The sequence below is a fragment of the Muscardinus avellanarius genome (genome assembly GCF_963383645.1).
Source record: "Muscardinus avellanarius genome assembly, chromosome: 1".
NCBI lineage: Eukaryota > Metazoa > Chordata > Mammalia > Rodentia > Gliridae > Muscardinus > Muscardinus avellanarius.
This window is the reverse complement of record NC_137786.1, coordinates 135,113,379-135,129,999: the sequence shown is the minus strand read 5'-3', so window position 1 is coordinate 135,129,999 and position 16,621 is coordinate 135,113,379. Positions and strand designations below refer to the sequence as shown.

The following is a 16,621-nucleotide window of genomic DNA, read 5'->3' as shown; positions in this document are numbered from 1 at the left end:
GCCGGGCGTGGTGGCGCACGCTTGTAATCCCCGTGCTTGGGAGGCTGAGACAGGAGGATCGCAGAGGTTCAAAGCCAGCCTCAGCTACTTAGTGAGACCCTGTTTCCAAATAAAATATAAAATAGGTCTGGGAGTATAGCCCGGAGGTAGAAAAGCCCCTGGGTTCCACCCCAGTACCACCAAAAAAAAAATATATATATATATGTGTGTGTGTGTGTGTGTGTGTGTGTGTGTGTGTGTGTGTGTGTATGTATATGTATATAAATATATATACATATATATACATATATATGTATGTATATAAATATATACATATATATCCATATATATGTATGTATATACGTGTATATATGTATATATAAGTATATACATATATATATTTGTGTGTGTGTGTAACATGATATGACATTATCTCATGAGCCATATGCCATATGATCTTCTATGATACTATGGGAATAAGTTAAATAAAAGATGGGTTTGGGGGCTTGTTTGTTTGTTTGTTTGTTTGTTGCAGTACCAGGGATGGAACCCAGGGCATTCTACCTCCGAGCTACACCTCTAGCCCCATTTTTTTATTCTTTATATATTTTTATTCATTTATTTATCTTTTGCGGTACTGGCTCCAAGCTACATGCCCAGCCCTATTTTGTATTCTTTATTTTGAGACAGGGTCTCACTAAGTCATGGGGAGTCTCACTAAGTAGCTGAGGCTGGCCGAGAACCTGTGATCCTCATGTTTTGGCCTCCCAGGTACTGAGTTTACAAGTGTGTGCCACCTGGAATCGGAGCCTACCATGAGGCTAGGCCGGTGCTGGGGCCTCCGAGGCCGGGACCGGAGCCTGCCGAGGGGTTAGGCCGATGCTGGGGCCAATGGTCGGCATCGGAGCCTGCCGTGAGGCAAGGCCACACTACTGGGGCTTCTGAGGCCGGGATAGGAGCCAGCTGAGGGGTTAGGCCGGTGTTGGGGCCAGCGAGACTAGAATCGGGGCCTCCCATGAGGCAAGGCCGCTGCTTGAGCCAGCGAGGTCTGGATCAGTCCACCGGGTAGTCAGACCCCTACTGGGGCCGTCAAGAGTGGAATCGGTACTTGTAATGCCGCATGCACAGAGAAATATCGCAGAAAATAAAAATCAGATGCTTCCCCTAATCAGCAAAAACTAGGAGGAAAGAGGCAACAGGAAGTGGTAGAGCTATAGAAAGGGTCCTATAGTGAAGCAATTAAGGTGACCAATCAGAGGGTATGGAATAGGGGAAGATGGAGCCTCTTTAAAATGCAGGAGGTACATAAACAAATGTATCAAAGTTAATCACCAAACAAGCATGGGATCAAGGGAGGGGGAGGGAATGGATGGGGGCTGGATGAGGGCTAATTGGATGATGTGTGCTTGTATATCCTCTCAAGTCTTGTATTCCAATGTGATATATGATTACAATGCACCAATTAAAAAAATAAATAGTGTGTCGCCACGCCCGACTAAAAAACTTTTTTTTGTTTTGTTTTTTGAGTTTTTTTTTTAATTGGTTAAAAGATGGTTTTTAAAAGAACAGTGACATAAGATGTACACTTTAGAAACATTTTCCTTTTATTTATTTATTTTTGTAGTACTGGGGGGTGGAACTCAGGGGCATTCTACTTCCGAGATACACACCCAGTCCTATTTTTTTTTATTCTTTATTTTGAAACAGGGTCTCACTGAATTGCAAAGGGCCTCACTAAGTATTAACTGAGACTGTCTATGAACCGTGATCCTCCTGTCTCAGCTTTCCAAATGGTTCGATTACAAATGTGTGCCACCATGCCCAGCTCATTTTTAATTTTTTAAAAGGCTTGAAAATCTACTTCTGAGTCACATTAATAGGTTATATGTACTTTTACCCCATTCATTATCTCTGTATTTGAATACTGAGTTATCTTTTCAATCCTTTCAATGAAAAAGGGACATCATTTTTTTTTCACTATAACCCTATAAACTCTGGATATTATAATAACTTCTGGGTTTGTGAAGGGATGAGCATAAGAAGAATCTCAAATTAATTATGAAATTTTATCTTAAGTGCTTAGCTTGATATCACATATGCTACTAGTTAAGACCCTCTGCCTGGATGTTTACTAATGCAAAGGGATCCTGAAACAGCAATAATTGATACTCTTTTGGTGAGGGGTTGATCTGAACAGTTTTGTGTATATAGTTACAATTCTGCTTTTCTGTCTCTTTTTTTCTAGCCGCTATCTAAATAAGGCTTTTTATATCTGGGCCAAGAAAGATAAATTCTCATCCACTTTTATAAACAATGTGATATCTCATACTGACATGGAACATTCTGCACCAGCCTGGATGCTGCTCTCCAAGATTGCTTGCTCATCACCCAAGCTGGACTATACCAAAATAATGCAGACCTGGAAGGAAGTCAGCAGGTTTGTGTGCTTATAGCCAGTGATGAACACTAAAGGTCCTTGGAAACAAAGCTTACATCTTAAGGGAGTGGGCTATTTCATAGCTATTTGTGCAGAGATTTTTTTCTTTAAATTCTGCAGTAAAAACATATGTCAAAAATGGGAATCACTTTGAAGCTGCTAGTTACCCTTGGCCCAGGTTTATTAAGAACCTTAATGTTTCAACAGCTTGAAATTAAAAGTCATGCTACCTAGTGTACTCTCTTCAGCACTCGTAATGCAGAAGAAAAGTCACTTATTTTCTTTTCTTTTGGTGGTACTGGGGTTCCTGGAAACCCTTCTACCTCCAGGTTACACTCCATGACGTATTTTTATATTTTTATTTGGAAACAGGGTCTCTTAAGCCAGTGAGGCTCCCTTCGAACCTGCGCGATCCTCCTGCCTCTGCCTCCCAAGCACGGGGATTACAAGCATTGCCCCACCAGGCCCGGCAGAAATGACATTTATTTTGTCGTAACACTGTATTGAGTTCTCGCTTGATATTTCTCCTGCCTTTTCTCTAGTCAGCAGAATCCCAATTTAGACACCTTAGGACACATCCTACGTGTCATTGGGCATATTGCAAAGCATCTGTCAAAGAACACCCGAAGCACAGTGACTGGTGAGCGTCTGTTGGAGAATTTTTCTTTAAACTGTTGCCGTTGACTTGAGTTTTATATTTAAATATTTTCAAACAGTTAAACTTCAAGGTTTTTGACTTCCTTCTTAGATATCATCAAGTGTAAACTGAATGGATTTCAGTGGTCCCTAGAGTTGATCAGTTCAGCTGTGGATACTTTGCAAAGGCTTTGTAGAGCATCTGCAAAGACATTGGTAGAGGAACAGGTATGTATGGCCACACGCATTGCTTCGTTTCTCACCTATTGGTATTTGGACCTGTTGCCATTTGCTTTGAGATTTGAGGAGTGTTCTCTGTAAGTAGAGGATATATAAGCTTATGTAGTCTCCAGTAGCTTATGTGACTAGCAGCCGACATTCACAGAGATTTAGCTGCTAAAGACATATTCCCTTCTTGGTTGAGTGACATATATTTCCTGGGGAGAATTCTACAAGATTATCTTTTGATAAGTTATAGCATAGACCCTCATTCCAAATATATTTAATATGTAATTTTCCAAGAAGTTTCCTCCAGACTGAAGGTTTTTGATCATTTGATAAGTCATAACTCTGGAAAATATCTGTCTTATTACTATAATGTTACATTACTCAAATATTTTGCTGGTGTAGTGTCCTCAAAGTTGCCCACAGACTATAGCTAATGGATTTATAGTCACAAACCCAAATTAGTGATTTATGTGAGGCAGAGAATTACTTTGATCCCTTAAAATCCTCATCAGTATCCCTAATAAAGTATTTTATTACTGTGTCTCTTTTTTCCCCTCCAAGGCTTTGCACATGCTAGGCAAAGTGCTCTACCAATGAGCTACACCTCCAGCCTTGCTGTGATTTCTGTTTATATCATGAAATATATTCCTACACAGTGCTGTGCATTATGAAAAATTTAGGACAGGGGCTATTACTAATGATTATAGGAGTCACAATTTAAATAACTGCTGAAATATATTTATATTTTCCAGAATATAAAAGGATCTCTTCATCTTCACCTACCTAGCTACCTTTCTTTCTTTGTGTAACTTCATGAGAAAGTTCTTTGTTTAGTATGTTACATTTCCCATTTACATTAACAGATCTAATACCACAGAGTATTTTAAGTTTTTTTTTGCTTGTGACCTTAATACAGATTAGAGTACACTTAACTAAAAAATGCTTGAGCTATTTCTTATGTAGATTGGTGTCTGGTGTTTTCTTGATGTTTGCCTTTAAGCACTTATATTGGTAAAAAGAACACTTGAAGTATTATTTTTTAAACCCTTTATCTCAAGACTAGAAATTATATTAAAATAAGAAACATTTGACAGAGCCTATTTAAATAGCATTTTAATGTAGCTGGTACTTTGTGAGTCTAGTGAATTTCTTATTTATTTAATTTTGGTACTGGGAATTAAACCCAGGAACATTCTACCTCTGAGCTACACTCCCAGATCTATTTAGTTTTTATTTTTATTTTTGAAATAGGGTCTCACTAAGTTGATGCAAGTCTTACTATTTGCTGAGGCCATCCTCAAACCTGCAATCCTACTATCTCGGCCTCACACATACTTGGATTACAGGCATGCTCCACCATGCCCAGCTGAATCTAATATAAGGAGAGAAGGATGCAAGGGGAAAATTATGGCAGATTATGAGTGTTATCCTGCAAAGTTTGGCTTACCTGTGGAAGAGCTAGGGTGAGAGCACAGGTCTCTAAGTGTTCTTTTCAACATCCCTAGCTGAAAAACAAGTTGTCTGTAAGATAGACTTTCAGGGCCATAGACGTCTTGAAGGCTCACAAGTAAACCTTTGTCTCTGCGTAAAGCCCAGGGATTTGAGAAACTTTCTTGGGCAGTGTTGTATGGTCTACTAAAATCTTAGATATACTTTTATATAAGTAACAAAGATAATAATTTTGAAACATTTTAGACCATATCAGACTAAAAAACATTTTGTGCATAATAATGATTTTCCTACAGCTTGGCAAACATCGACTGGCTACTGTGTTGTATTACTGCTCAGCACTGGGTGATGACTAAGCAGACCTTTTCTAAGGCACCTACAGTGTAGTAGGGGAGATACACACATGAACAGATAATTTCAACAGAAACAATTTTTTATAAAATAAACGTATGCTTCGGGTAATGTACTGGGCTTGGAGGCACTGAGCTCAACCTTACCTGTTCTCTAGGAACAGCCTCCAAGAGAAAATAAAGGCCAGGAGTTCTAGAAATAGGTTGGGAGCACTCTCTTGGCTCAGAGGTCCAGTTAGATGTTGTGTACTAGCAGTGACCCTGGAAATTATTATAAGCAGAAAATTACACTGAAAATTTCTCCCTAATGAATACATTTTAGAACACTAACAACATCCTTCCTGTTGTATCTCTGAAGTGGTTATTATAGTAGTTAATGTGCTACTTGCATAGGCCAGAAGAATTGTGACTTGTTTTCTCTGCTCTTGAACAGAACTGCTTTAAAGATACCATATAAATTAGGCCACTAGATTTTCCTAAGTATTTACCTTTTGCTCTTGTAGGACAAATAAAGAAAAATGATCTCTACACTATTTGAAAACTCAACTTGACCCAGTTCTCATGGCCAATTTACTGAGTATATCATTGTGGCTTTGGACAAATCATAGGAAAAGGAAGGATGTACAAGTGTAATAGCCAGTTTTCATGCACTGGAAGATCCTAGAGCTTAGACTGTGGGGTTGCTGGGTTGTCTGGGAGATGAGTGGGAGCCTCCATAGCTGACCCAGGACTTTTTACAGGAACTGCTGAACCAGGTGTGTGGGGACGTGCTCTCTACCTGCGAGCACCGCCTCTCCGACATCGTTCTAAAGGAGGATGGGGCAGGGAATATGAATGAAGATCTGTTGGTAAGCAGCTGGTTTCCCTAACCATTCTTTCCCTTTCCTTTTTTTACCTGCAGAGATTAAGGATGGTTTTATAATATGAACTTTAAATGTTGTTAACCAAAAAAAGGGCTCTAATAGCTTACTCTCTTCTTAAAAGTAATTTTAGTACTAATTCTTTCAATTTTGTCTTATTTACTTACTGTCTGGGGGAAAACTAGATAGAACACTTTATCCAGTTAGAATTTATGTGAAACCTGATTTCAACTGGGAAAACACGATATGCACTGTAAGCTTAGTAGATTCAAACTTAGAAATAATAAGGTGAAGCCGGGCGTGGTGGCGCACGCTTGTAATCCCCGCGCTTGGGAGGCAGAGACAGGAGGATCGCGCAGGTTCGAAGCCAGCTGCGTGCACTGGCTTAGGAGACCCTGTTTCCAAATAAAAATGTAAAAATAGGTCTGGGAGTGTAGCCTGGAGCTAGAAGGGCTTCCAGGAACCCCAGCACCACCCCCAAAAAAAAAAAAAAAGAAAGAAAGAAAAAGGAAAAAAAAAAGAAATAATAAGGTGAAAAGATAATAAAGTATGCTTTTTAGTCTTTTAGTTTGTTTGATTTTTAAAAGAATTACAACATGTCAGTGTGCATGTATGCCTCTATCACTCTGAACTTCATCGTGATTTACAATTACAATGCTCCAGTTTAAGAAAAAGGAATTACAGTAGGTCTTCCGAGATGCTTGAACTTTGTACAATAGAACTGAGGAATAGTGGTCACATTGTCAAAAGAAAGGGAAAGATTTGACGATTCAAAACACAGACATCCTTGGAAGGGCAAGATTGTCTTCCTTGGCACCTCTGCTTTAGAAACTATTTCAGTCCAAGAGATTTCTGTGAGCCAAAATATTATAAACCAGTGGGCTATTGACAGAATGTGTTCCAGTAATTCTTATTCTAGCTTCTGATACTGTCGAGGGAAGGAATTATGGACTTCTTTTTGATGCCCTTCTGTACAGGTCATCATTTCATTAAAATGGGCTGCCTTTCTCATCTGTTTAAATTAGAAAGGCACTTCTTTTCTGTGTGTAGTTTCTGCTTCCCCCACTTAGCTCTTGTAGTTGTCAGTGATCATAAGCCAGGCTTAGATTAGTAAAAGAGAAGGTCATTGTGTCTGAGCACATATTTAGCAATAACAATAGCATATGGGAACCTGGACCAGAGTTTTAGAAGGTTTTGCTTTTCTTTATTGTTGGGTCAGAGTCACTGCCCCCACTAAGAAAAATGCTTATTATGGTCAGTGAATTATTTCTCCTAAGATTCTTTTCAAATATTAAATATGTCACTAAAATCTCTTCAGATAAAACATGATATGGTTTTGTCCCAATGTATATAGTTTAATTCATATTTCTATATAGTTTAAATATTTAATCCATTAAGAGATATTGTATATTCTTTTTTTTTTTTTTGGTGGTATTGGTGATGGAACCCTTCTACCTCCAGGCTACACTCCCAGACCTATTTTATATTTTTTTTTATTTGGAAACAGGGTCTCTTAAGCCTGTGCGATCCTCCTGTTTCCACCTCCCAAGCACGGGTATTAAAAGTATGTGCCACCATGCCTAGATAATGTATATTCTAAATTTTAGACCCAAATGCATTTAACATTGCCTTTCTTACCCTAGATAACTTTTATTTCTTTCCTTCTTTCTTTCTTCTTCCTTCCTTCCTTCCTCCCTTCCTTCCTTCCTTTCTTTCTTTCTCTCTTTCTTTCCTTTCTTTCTGTCTTTCATTCATTCGTGAACCCAGGGGCATTCTACTTCTGAACTACATCTCAGCCCTCTTTTTTTTTTTTTATGATTTGAAACAGTATTTCACTAAGTTGCAGAGAGCCTCACTAAGTTGCTGAGGCTGGCCATGTACCTGCTATCCTCCTGTCTTAGCTTCCCAAGTACTGGAGATTACAAGCATGGGCCACCATGCCCAGCTTAGAATTAACTTTTTTGTTTTGTTTTGCATTGTATTTTTCTGAGATGGAATCTTGCTGTGGTGTCTATGCTAGTCTTGAACTCCTGGGCTTAGGTGGTCCTCCCAGCAAGCTGGGACTGTAGATGCATGCTGTCATGCGCTGCTCCAGCATATGCTCACTGGTTCCTTCCTTCCCACCTGACTTCCCTGTTTTCCTCTCTTTCTCTTCCGTTTTTTCCTTCCTTGAAGTCATGGCCTCATACATGGTAGACAAGTGCTTGACACCTGAGCTATTGCACCAACCACTAGAATAAGCTATTTTTTAACATTTAAAAAAAAGAAAAATATTATTTAACCACAAAGTTCAGCCTTTAATAAACATAGTAGTGGTGGCTGTGAGGAAGGAGGTCCTTGTGTGTATTTTGGCTAAATAGTAAATTAATTTGGAGAATAATTTGGAAATATATTTTAAAATGTAAAATAAGTTTCATGTTCTTTAACCCTGGTTTTCACTTTTAAGGAAATAGAATAGCATCCTAAAAGATATTTACTAGAGCTAATATAAACAATAGCAGAGTTACAAATGGCATACATGCTTACTAATTAGGGAATAGTGAGAAAAATTATAATGATAGCCATATTTTTAAATTTCTTCTTTATGTACATATTCTTATATTTGTTGCCCATATTGACATTAAAGGATAGTCAGTATTCAGCATAATTGCAAACTTCAAAGTAGCATGAGTGGTAAATATGTAAAAAGAGAAAATATAAAGCCATATCATTATAGAGATGCTTTGGAAATGAAGTTATATACAAAGATAATAATGATACCTTTAGGTGGTGAAATTATAGGTAGATAATTGTATATGTTTGTCTAATATTATTATGGTTGCCGGGCATGCTGGTGTTCACTTGTAATCCCAGCATTTGGAAGGCTGAGTCAATGAGGATTGTGGTCCATGGAAAGTCTCAACTACTTAGTGAGGCCCCTTGCAACTCAATGAGATCCTGTTTCAAAATAAAGAATAAAAAATAGGGCTGAGGGTATAGCTCAGAGGTAGAATGCCTCTGGGTTCCATCTTCAGTACCAAAAAAAAAATTATTTGATAATACCTATTATCAAAACATAATTATTAAAAACATTCCTGTTAACTCACAGAAGTATCTGGATTTAAGTGACAAAATTATATGGCCACCCTAATTTTGGTTTTATTAAATAGCAACTACATTTATACAATGATCATGTTTTTTTCTAAAACACGATAATAAAATTTTTGTAATTTGTGAGACAAATTATCTTATTGACATCATTACTGTACCTGGGGTAGTTTTTCTTTTGCTGTATTTTTAATTGCAAAATGAATTCTCTTTGTAGGTGAAGTACATTTTCACCTTAGGAGATATAGCCCAGTTGTGTCCAGCCAGAGTGGAGAAGCGAGTCTTCCTTCTGATTCAGTCCATTCTGGCTTCTTCTGCGGATGCGGATCACTGTGAGGCACTCGATCATACATTGCACCGTGCTGTCTTAGGACTGAGTTAACTGCTGAGGTACTGTTAGTAAACCCCTTTCCTTTCCCTGTAGTACCATCATCTCAAGGAACCAGTGATGCCCCAGCCACTCAGCTACCCTCCCAAGTCAGAGGCTCTGTCATGCCATCTGTGATTAGAGCACATGCCATCATCACCTTAGGTAAGTAATACAAGTGGGAAGTGTGCCTTGTGTGATCTGCTTCTGTGTGGAGCATTAGTTGTGAGCTGATCCCTAATGCTTTGTATGCTGATGAGCTATGCCTGCTCTAGCTCTTGTAATTTTAAGAGGCAGTGCTAATAGGAGGACTCAACTCTGCGGGTGTAAGAGGGTGCTCACAATGAAAGCCTCTAAATTGATAAGTACCCAAGACTGTAAGACAGAATGCTCTCTATAGGGAGCTTCTGGTTTTTTATTAGGATTATGTTACTTTATTACAATTAAAATTGTTTCTATAATTTTTTATGCTCACAAAGTATCATGAAACCTGTTTATCAGAAATTGTATTCCAGCCGGGTGTGGTGACACACACTTGTAATCCCCGTGCTTGGGAGGCAGAGACAGGAGGATCACGTAGGTTCGAAGTCAGCTGCGCTGGCTTGAGACCCTGTTTCCAAATTTAAAAAGGATAAAAATGGGTCTGGGAGTGTAGCCCGGAGGGTAGAAGGGTTTCCAGGAACCCCAGTACCACCAAAAAAAAAAATTGTATTCCAGGCACTACATTGAGTTTAGGGAATAGAAAAATTAATTTGAAGTTTATTTTATAAAAGGAGATAGTTTATTTAATATTTTCCAGAACTGGCAGATGAACTGTAAGCATTTTTCTCCATGAACTCAAATTGTTGTTAATCTTAAAAACACTGACCTCTGTGCTATAATTTGATTTTTTTCTTTATTATAGTTAAGTATTTTATGATAGATAAGTTGTTAATTTTTTAAAACTATTTTTAAAATATCTTAAAAATTGCAAAACATTCCCCAGGCCACAAAACATACATATGGATGGATAAAAGATGAGCGTTTGTAGCCAGCTGTGGTGACCTCTGCCTGTAATCTCAGTGCTTGGGAGGCTGAAACAGGAGGACCACAGGTTTGAAGCCAGTATGTGATAACTTAGGTCCTGTTTCAAAACAGAAAATAAAATAGGGCTGGGTTGTGACTTAGAGCTCCTGGGCTCAGCCCCTAGTACCACAAAACCATAGAAACAAAATACTTAGCAGCCCTTCCTTTAACTATAAGCAAAATATATGAGGGGACATTCTTTCCTACTTACCTAGCTCACATTTCAACTTAATCTAAAGGTATCAGAGTATATACATAATTAAAAGTAAAATGAATCGTTCTTTAGATATTATTGATCATATTTTAGGTAAGTAGATAACTATAAAATGCAAATGTTATTTTTTAAGAGGATGTTAATTTTATTAATGTAAAGAAACATTCCATATCATGTGTCTCATGAAACTCCTGATAGAGTTTATTTTTCCTTAAGATATTTTGAACTTTGTACTATATAGGATGGGTTTGCCTGCCTTTGATTTTTGTTGTTTGTAAGGGTTGGCATGATATTTTAACTTTAAATAAAACAGATAATTAGAATCAAGACATCTTCCTTTCTCTTCTGTAACAGGTAAGTTGTGCTTACAGCATGAGGACCTTGCAAAGAAGAGCATCCCAGCCCTTGTGCGAGAGCTGGAGGTGTGTGAGGATGTGGCTGTCCGCAACAATGTTGTCATTGTGATGTGTGATCTATGTATCCGCTACACAGTCATGGTGGACAAGTATATTCCCAACATATCAATGTGTCTGAAGGATTCAGATCCTTTAATTCGAAAGCAGACACTCATCTTGCTTACCAACCTCTTGCAGGTATGTATGAGAATTAAACTCTCCATTTCCCCTCTACCTTCTCGTTTAACGAAATATTTAATTAATATGGTTAATGTGCTGCTTTGTTTGTATTAGAATCCAAAAATAATTAGCTTCCTCTCAAACTGGTTTAGAATATCACTCTTGTGATGCTCAGTGCAGCTTTTTAAACACATCTATTACTTGTAAATATTCGTGTGGGGTGTTTATTCAGACATCCTGTCAAGCAGTGTGAAGTTCATCTTCTGCAAATAAACACCACATAGAAAAAAAGTACACTTAGTAGACAAGTAGTTCTAGTTCCAGTTCTGTTATTCTCCGTGACCCTGAACAAGTCCATGTTTCTCAGACTTCTTTTTTTATAAAATGAAGAAAATAAGCCGGGCGTGGTGGCACACGCTTGTAATCCTCACGCTTGGGAGGCAGAGACAGGAGGATTGCGCTGGTTCGAAGCCAGCCTCTCTGGCTTGAAAGACCCTGTTTTCAAATAAAAATATAAAAAATAGGTCTGGGAGTATAGCCCAGAGGTAGAAGGGCTTCCAGGAACCCCAGTACCACCAAAAAAAAAAAAAAAATGAAGATCATATATTTGTGCTGGACTATCATATAACATTATTCTGGAAGTCCACTGTGATATTTCATTGTGTGAAAGAACTTTCTTGCAAAGTTCTACAGAGCATTAGATATTCTTGTATACATTGAGAGTGTATATTTGACCTATAATGAAGAGGAAATGATACTGATTTTTAAAAAGAAAGCATTTCACTAAGTTGTATCATTTTTTTTTTTTTATGTGTTTCGTACATTCATCTTTTCATGCAATTTGTACCTTGGAGGCAACAGGGGTTGTGTCCCTATTAAAGCCGTGTACTTTGAGCCATTTTCCTAATCCGGTAGAAGGTTTGATGCTATTCTGCCATGTGTTACTCCTCATCTCTTTGAACTGACACTGGTTTGTGGTGTCAGGATGGTTGCGAAGTGAGTGCCACAGAACCGAGCTCACGTGTCCTGGTTACAACAGTAACTGGCAGGTGTGATTCAACACAAAGGAAAGACAGCAGTGGCCATGTGACTGGATGCATCTAAGGTTCTATGTTAAAAATCACCCTGAAATATTGCCGGTTTCTTTTCTACAGGAAGAATTTGTGAAATGGAAGGGCTCTCTCTTCTTCCGATTTGTCAGCACATTGATAGATTCACACCCAGACATTGCCAGGTAAGTCTTTCAAATCTCATGTTGTCAGACAACTCAACAATTCACCTGCTTTCTGGTATGTACTATATTTCTTTCAGATTGTTTTAGATTTGTATTATGTAGGATTTAGTGAGCTTTTGTTAGTTGCCAGAGAAATTAACACATTTAAAAGATACTAAGCATACATGACAGATTTTTATTTTATATACATGTTCAAAACAAAATGAAAAACCTGGCCAGATTTATCATTAAATAATCTTAACATTGCTGGGCGTGGTGGCGCACGCTTGTAATCCCAGCATTCGGGAGGCTGAGACCGGAGGATCACGGTTCGTGGACAGTGAGGTCCTCTGCAACTTAGTGAGACCCTGTTTAATAAAAAATAGGGCAGGGGGTGTAGCTCAGAGGTCAAATGCCCCTGGGTTCCATCCCCAGACTCACAAAAAACAAAAAATAAAAAAATAAACTCAACATTGATGATGTCTGCTAACATTGTTTGCCTTTCCTGAAGGAGTAATAAAGAAGAGTATGCTCCTTTGTCATATTAAAGTATAAGAAAGAATCCATTTACTGTTGACTTAACTATATTGATTTTTAAGCCAAAAAAAGTTAAATGCAGAAATGATAAGGAAGAAAATCTAGGAGCTAAGACAGAATTGTACAGTATAAAATAAGAGTATACACATTACAAGGGTCCTTGGAAATGGGTGTTTCTCGAGTATTGGATGGGAACTGAGTTACTATGCCAATTACTTAGTTCTTACTCCTTTTTTTAATACCAGGATTGAACTAAGAGGCATTCTACCTCAGCTACACCCCCCAGCCCTTTTTATTTTTTATTTAGAAGAAGGGTCTCACTAAGTTGCTGAGGGTCTCACTAAATTGTTGAGGTTGCCCTCAAATCTGTGATCCTTCTATCTCAGCCTCCCAAGTACTGGGATTATAGGCATTCACCACCATTCCTGGCTCTTTTATGGTACTAGGGTTCCTGGAAACCCTTCTACCTCTGGGCTACCCTCCCACATTTATTTTTTATATTTTTATTTGGAAATGGTCTCTTAAGCCAGTGAGGCTGGCTTCGAACCTGCACGATCCTCCTGTCTCCACCTCCCAAGCACAGGTATTACAAGCGTGTACCACCACATCCGACTTTATCTTTTTTTTAAAGACTTGTTTTCAAGTGGTTGAAAAATGGTCTAATAGAATTTGCTACCCTCGTTTATATCATATGAATTTTTTTGGGGGGAGTGCTGGATTGAACTAGAGGCATTCTGATTCCAAGCCACACCCCCAGCCCTTTTATATTTTTTAAATTTTGATAGAGAGTCTTGCTAAATTGCTGAGGCTCTTACTAGGTTTCTTAGGCTGGCCTCAAACCTGTGATCCTGCTCTCTCAGCCTCCCAGATATTGGGATTACAGGCATGTGCCACCATGCCTGGCCTTTAATAATTCTTTTTAAAGCAAGCCTGCAATTAGAAAATAGAATGTTGAATGCCATGGCAAAAGCTACCACAGTCGGGAAAAGGTCTTTTTAGAGTTCATTAGCTATAAATAGCTTATAATAATGAGTCCCTTTGGTTCTAAATATGGTCACTAATAATTTAGTCTCAGTTCCATAGAAGAATTTCTACTCAGCTTTTTTTGAGTATAATTTTCCAGGGAGGAACCTTTCACATAACAAAGTATTAGAAGGTTAACATTCTAATTAATACTGTCTAGAGTCTGAAGCAAAAAGCTAGGGCTCTCACTTTTTCTTTGTATGTATAATTGAGAAAGAGACACAAGATAGCTATACTACTTTTCTTTTTTTTTTTTTTTTTTTTTGTACTAAGTATTGAATTCGGGGGTGTTCTATCACTGAGCTATGAGCTAGACTCCCCCAGCCCTACTTTATTTTTATTTTGAAATCTGGTCTCGCTATGTTGCTGAGAATCTTGATAAGTTGCTAAGACTGTCTTCAAATCTGCAATCCTCCTGTCTCAGCCTCCCACATAAGCTATGCTACTCTTACCTTTACAGTGCCCCCTGCACACTAACTGTGGTGGCTGGCTGGCTCACCATACAGTGTGGTGCACAGCCTGGACGTAGGCATGATTAGAAGTGCTTAGAATGCTTTCTGGTGATGAGGCTGGGATAGTGGCTTAACCTGTATTTTTTCACCTCCCACCATGTGCTCACACACACACTTTATTTTAGCTCCTATTTGTGCTTGTTAAAAAGAAGTGATAGAGCCAGGCGTGGTGGCACACGCTTGTAATCCCCACACTTGGGAGGTGGAGACAGGATTGCACAGGTTCGAAGCCAGCTGCACTGGTTTAAGAGACCCTGTTTCCAAACAAAAATATAAAAAATAGGTCTGGGAGTGTAGCCTGGAGGTAGAAGAGCTTCCAGGAACCCCAGTACCACCAAAAAAAAAAAAAGTGATAGATTATTTAACCTGACTTAAACATTGCACAGTATATACTTGTATTGAAACATCACATGGTATGCTATAAATAGGTACTTTTTATAGTTTTATATGTTGGATAAAAAAATAAATTCAAACATAAAATTTAAGAGAATATATTTTTTCAAAAGAGCAATTTTAATTCTCCCCCTCCTTAAATCTTTTCATTTTATTTCTGCATTCTGGGTTTGTTTAAGCCATAGTTAAGATGTGTACCAGGATGTTTAACTTTGAGAATTTAAGTAATATTAATTTGTCAATATGGGCCAGTGCAGATATTATTTATTTTGGTCTTACTGGATTTCTTAAAAGATTTTAGCATGAACAGTTTATGACATTTTTATTTTTATTACTGGAGGTTAAACCCAGAGGCATTCTGCTTCTGACTATACTTGCAGCTGTATTTTATTTTTTATTTTAAAATAGAGTTTCAGCCAGGCTTGGTGGCTCATGTTTATAATCTAGTACTTGGGAGTCTGAGACAGGAGGATCTGGGTTCACGGCTAGCTTCAGCTACTTAGTGAGGCCATCTGCAACTTAGTGAGAACCTGTTTCAAAATAAAGAATAAAAAGAAATCGGGCTGGGGGTATAGCTCAAAATTAGAATGCCCCTGGGTTTAATCCCCAGCACACACACACACACACACACACACACACACACACACACACACACACACACAATTACATAACGTCTCACTAAAGAACCTGAGTTGCTGAGGTTGGCCTTGAATGACTTTGAACCTGCAATCCTGCTGTCTCAGTGTCTCAGCCTCCTACGTACTGGGATTACAGGTATGCACCACCATGCCTGGCTTGTGTGATATTTTTAATTGGTCAAAAAAAACCAAATTTGGAGGCTACAAAATTGTGTGATATATTTTTTTCTTCTCCATATTAAGTGATGGCCTTTTAATCCAGGGACCACAAGGTAATAACCATGTAGCAAGTGGATTCTTTTAACTGGGCAATTGCTACAGAATTGCAAGAAGGCAGGGGCCAGAGAGGTTCAAGGCAAAAGAATGACTAATACCATATACCATTGAGGGAGAAAAAACAAAGATGGCTTGCTTTAGGATAAAGAAAGGATGAACGCCAGGAGTGGTGGCGTACACTTGTAATCCCCACACTTGGGAGGCAGAGACAGGAGGATCGCGCAGGTTCGAAGCCAGCCGCGCTGGCTTAAGAGACCCTGTTTCCAAATAAAAAAAGTATAAAAATAGATCTGGGAGTGTAGCCCTGAGATAGAAGGGTTTCCAGGAACCCCAATACCACCAAAAAATAAAAAGAAAGGACGGGACTATCAAGAGGGCTTAGGGCGTGGCAGAACAGGTGGGATGAGGTGAGGGAGTCAGCTGAAAGGATAGGCAGTGTGCTCATGAAGGGCAATGTTTGCTCTCAAGTATAGCAGTCCAGGATGTGGCAGCAGAGGGGTGACATTGAGTAAGATGTGGGGAAATGGGAGGCAGCGAAGTCAGGAAAATATAAGATTAGGGTGTCAAATGAGCTCCCCTGTATGGGCCTTAAAAAGACTTGATTCATGTTAGGATTTGGAATGGAAAGGAAAACTAGGAACCAGATACCAAGTAGTAGAGAGCAGAGTAGGCGATGGGGGTGTGACAGGAGAGCCTGAGTGTTATCAGCCCGACTTGGAGGAGCATGAGTGTTTGTTTTTTTTGAACCAGTAGCAGGTCCTCACTCCCCTTCCTTCCTCTCA

At 38.7% G+C, this 16,621-nt stretch overlaps 1 protein-coding gene across 1 annotated transcript in view; it reads left to right on the top strand.

Annotated features, from left to right (window-relative positions):
- Positions 1-16,621, top strand: part of NCAPD3 (non-SMC condensin II complex subunit D3) — a gene marked incomplete at both ends in the record, with an annotated part of 83,718 nt that overhangs the window by 50,906 nt on the left and 16,191 nt on the right. Inside the window, 8 exon segments of the mRNA XM_080719783.1 lie at positions 2,225-2,416; positions 2,959-3,056; positions 3,165-3,280; positions 5,820-5,927; positions 9,244-9,358; positions 9,451-9,558; positions 11,027-11,265; positions 12,402-12,481. Of these exon segments, the coding sequence (XP_080575909.1) occupies positions 2,225-2,416; positions 2,959-3,056; positions 3,165-3,280; positions 5,820-5,927; positions 9,244-9,358; positions 9,451-9,558; positions 11,027-11,265; positions 12,402-12,481 (1,056 nt within the window).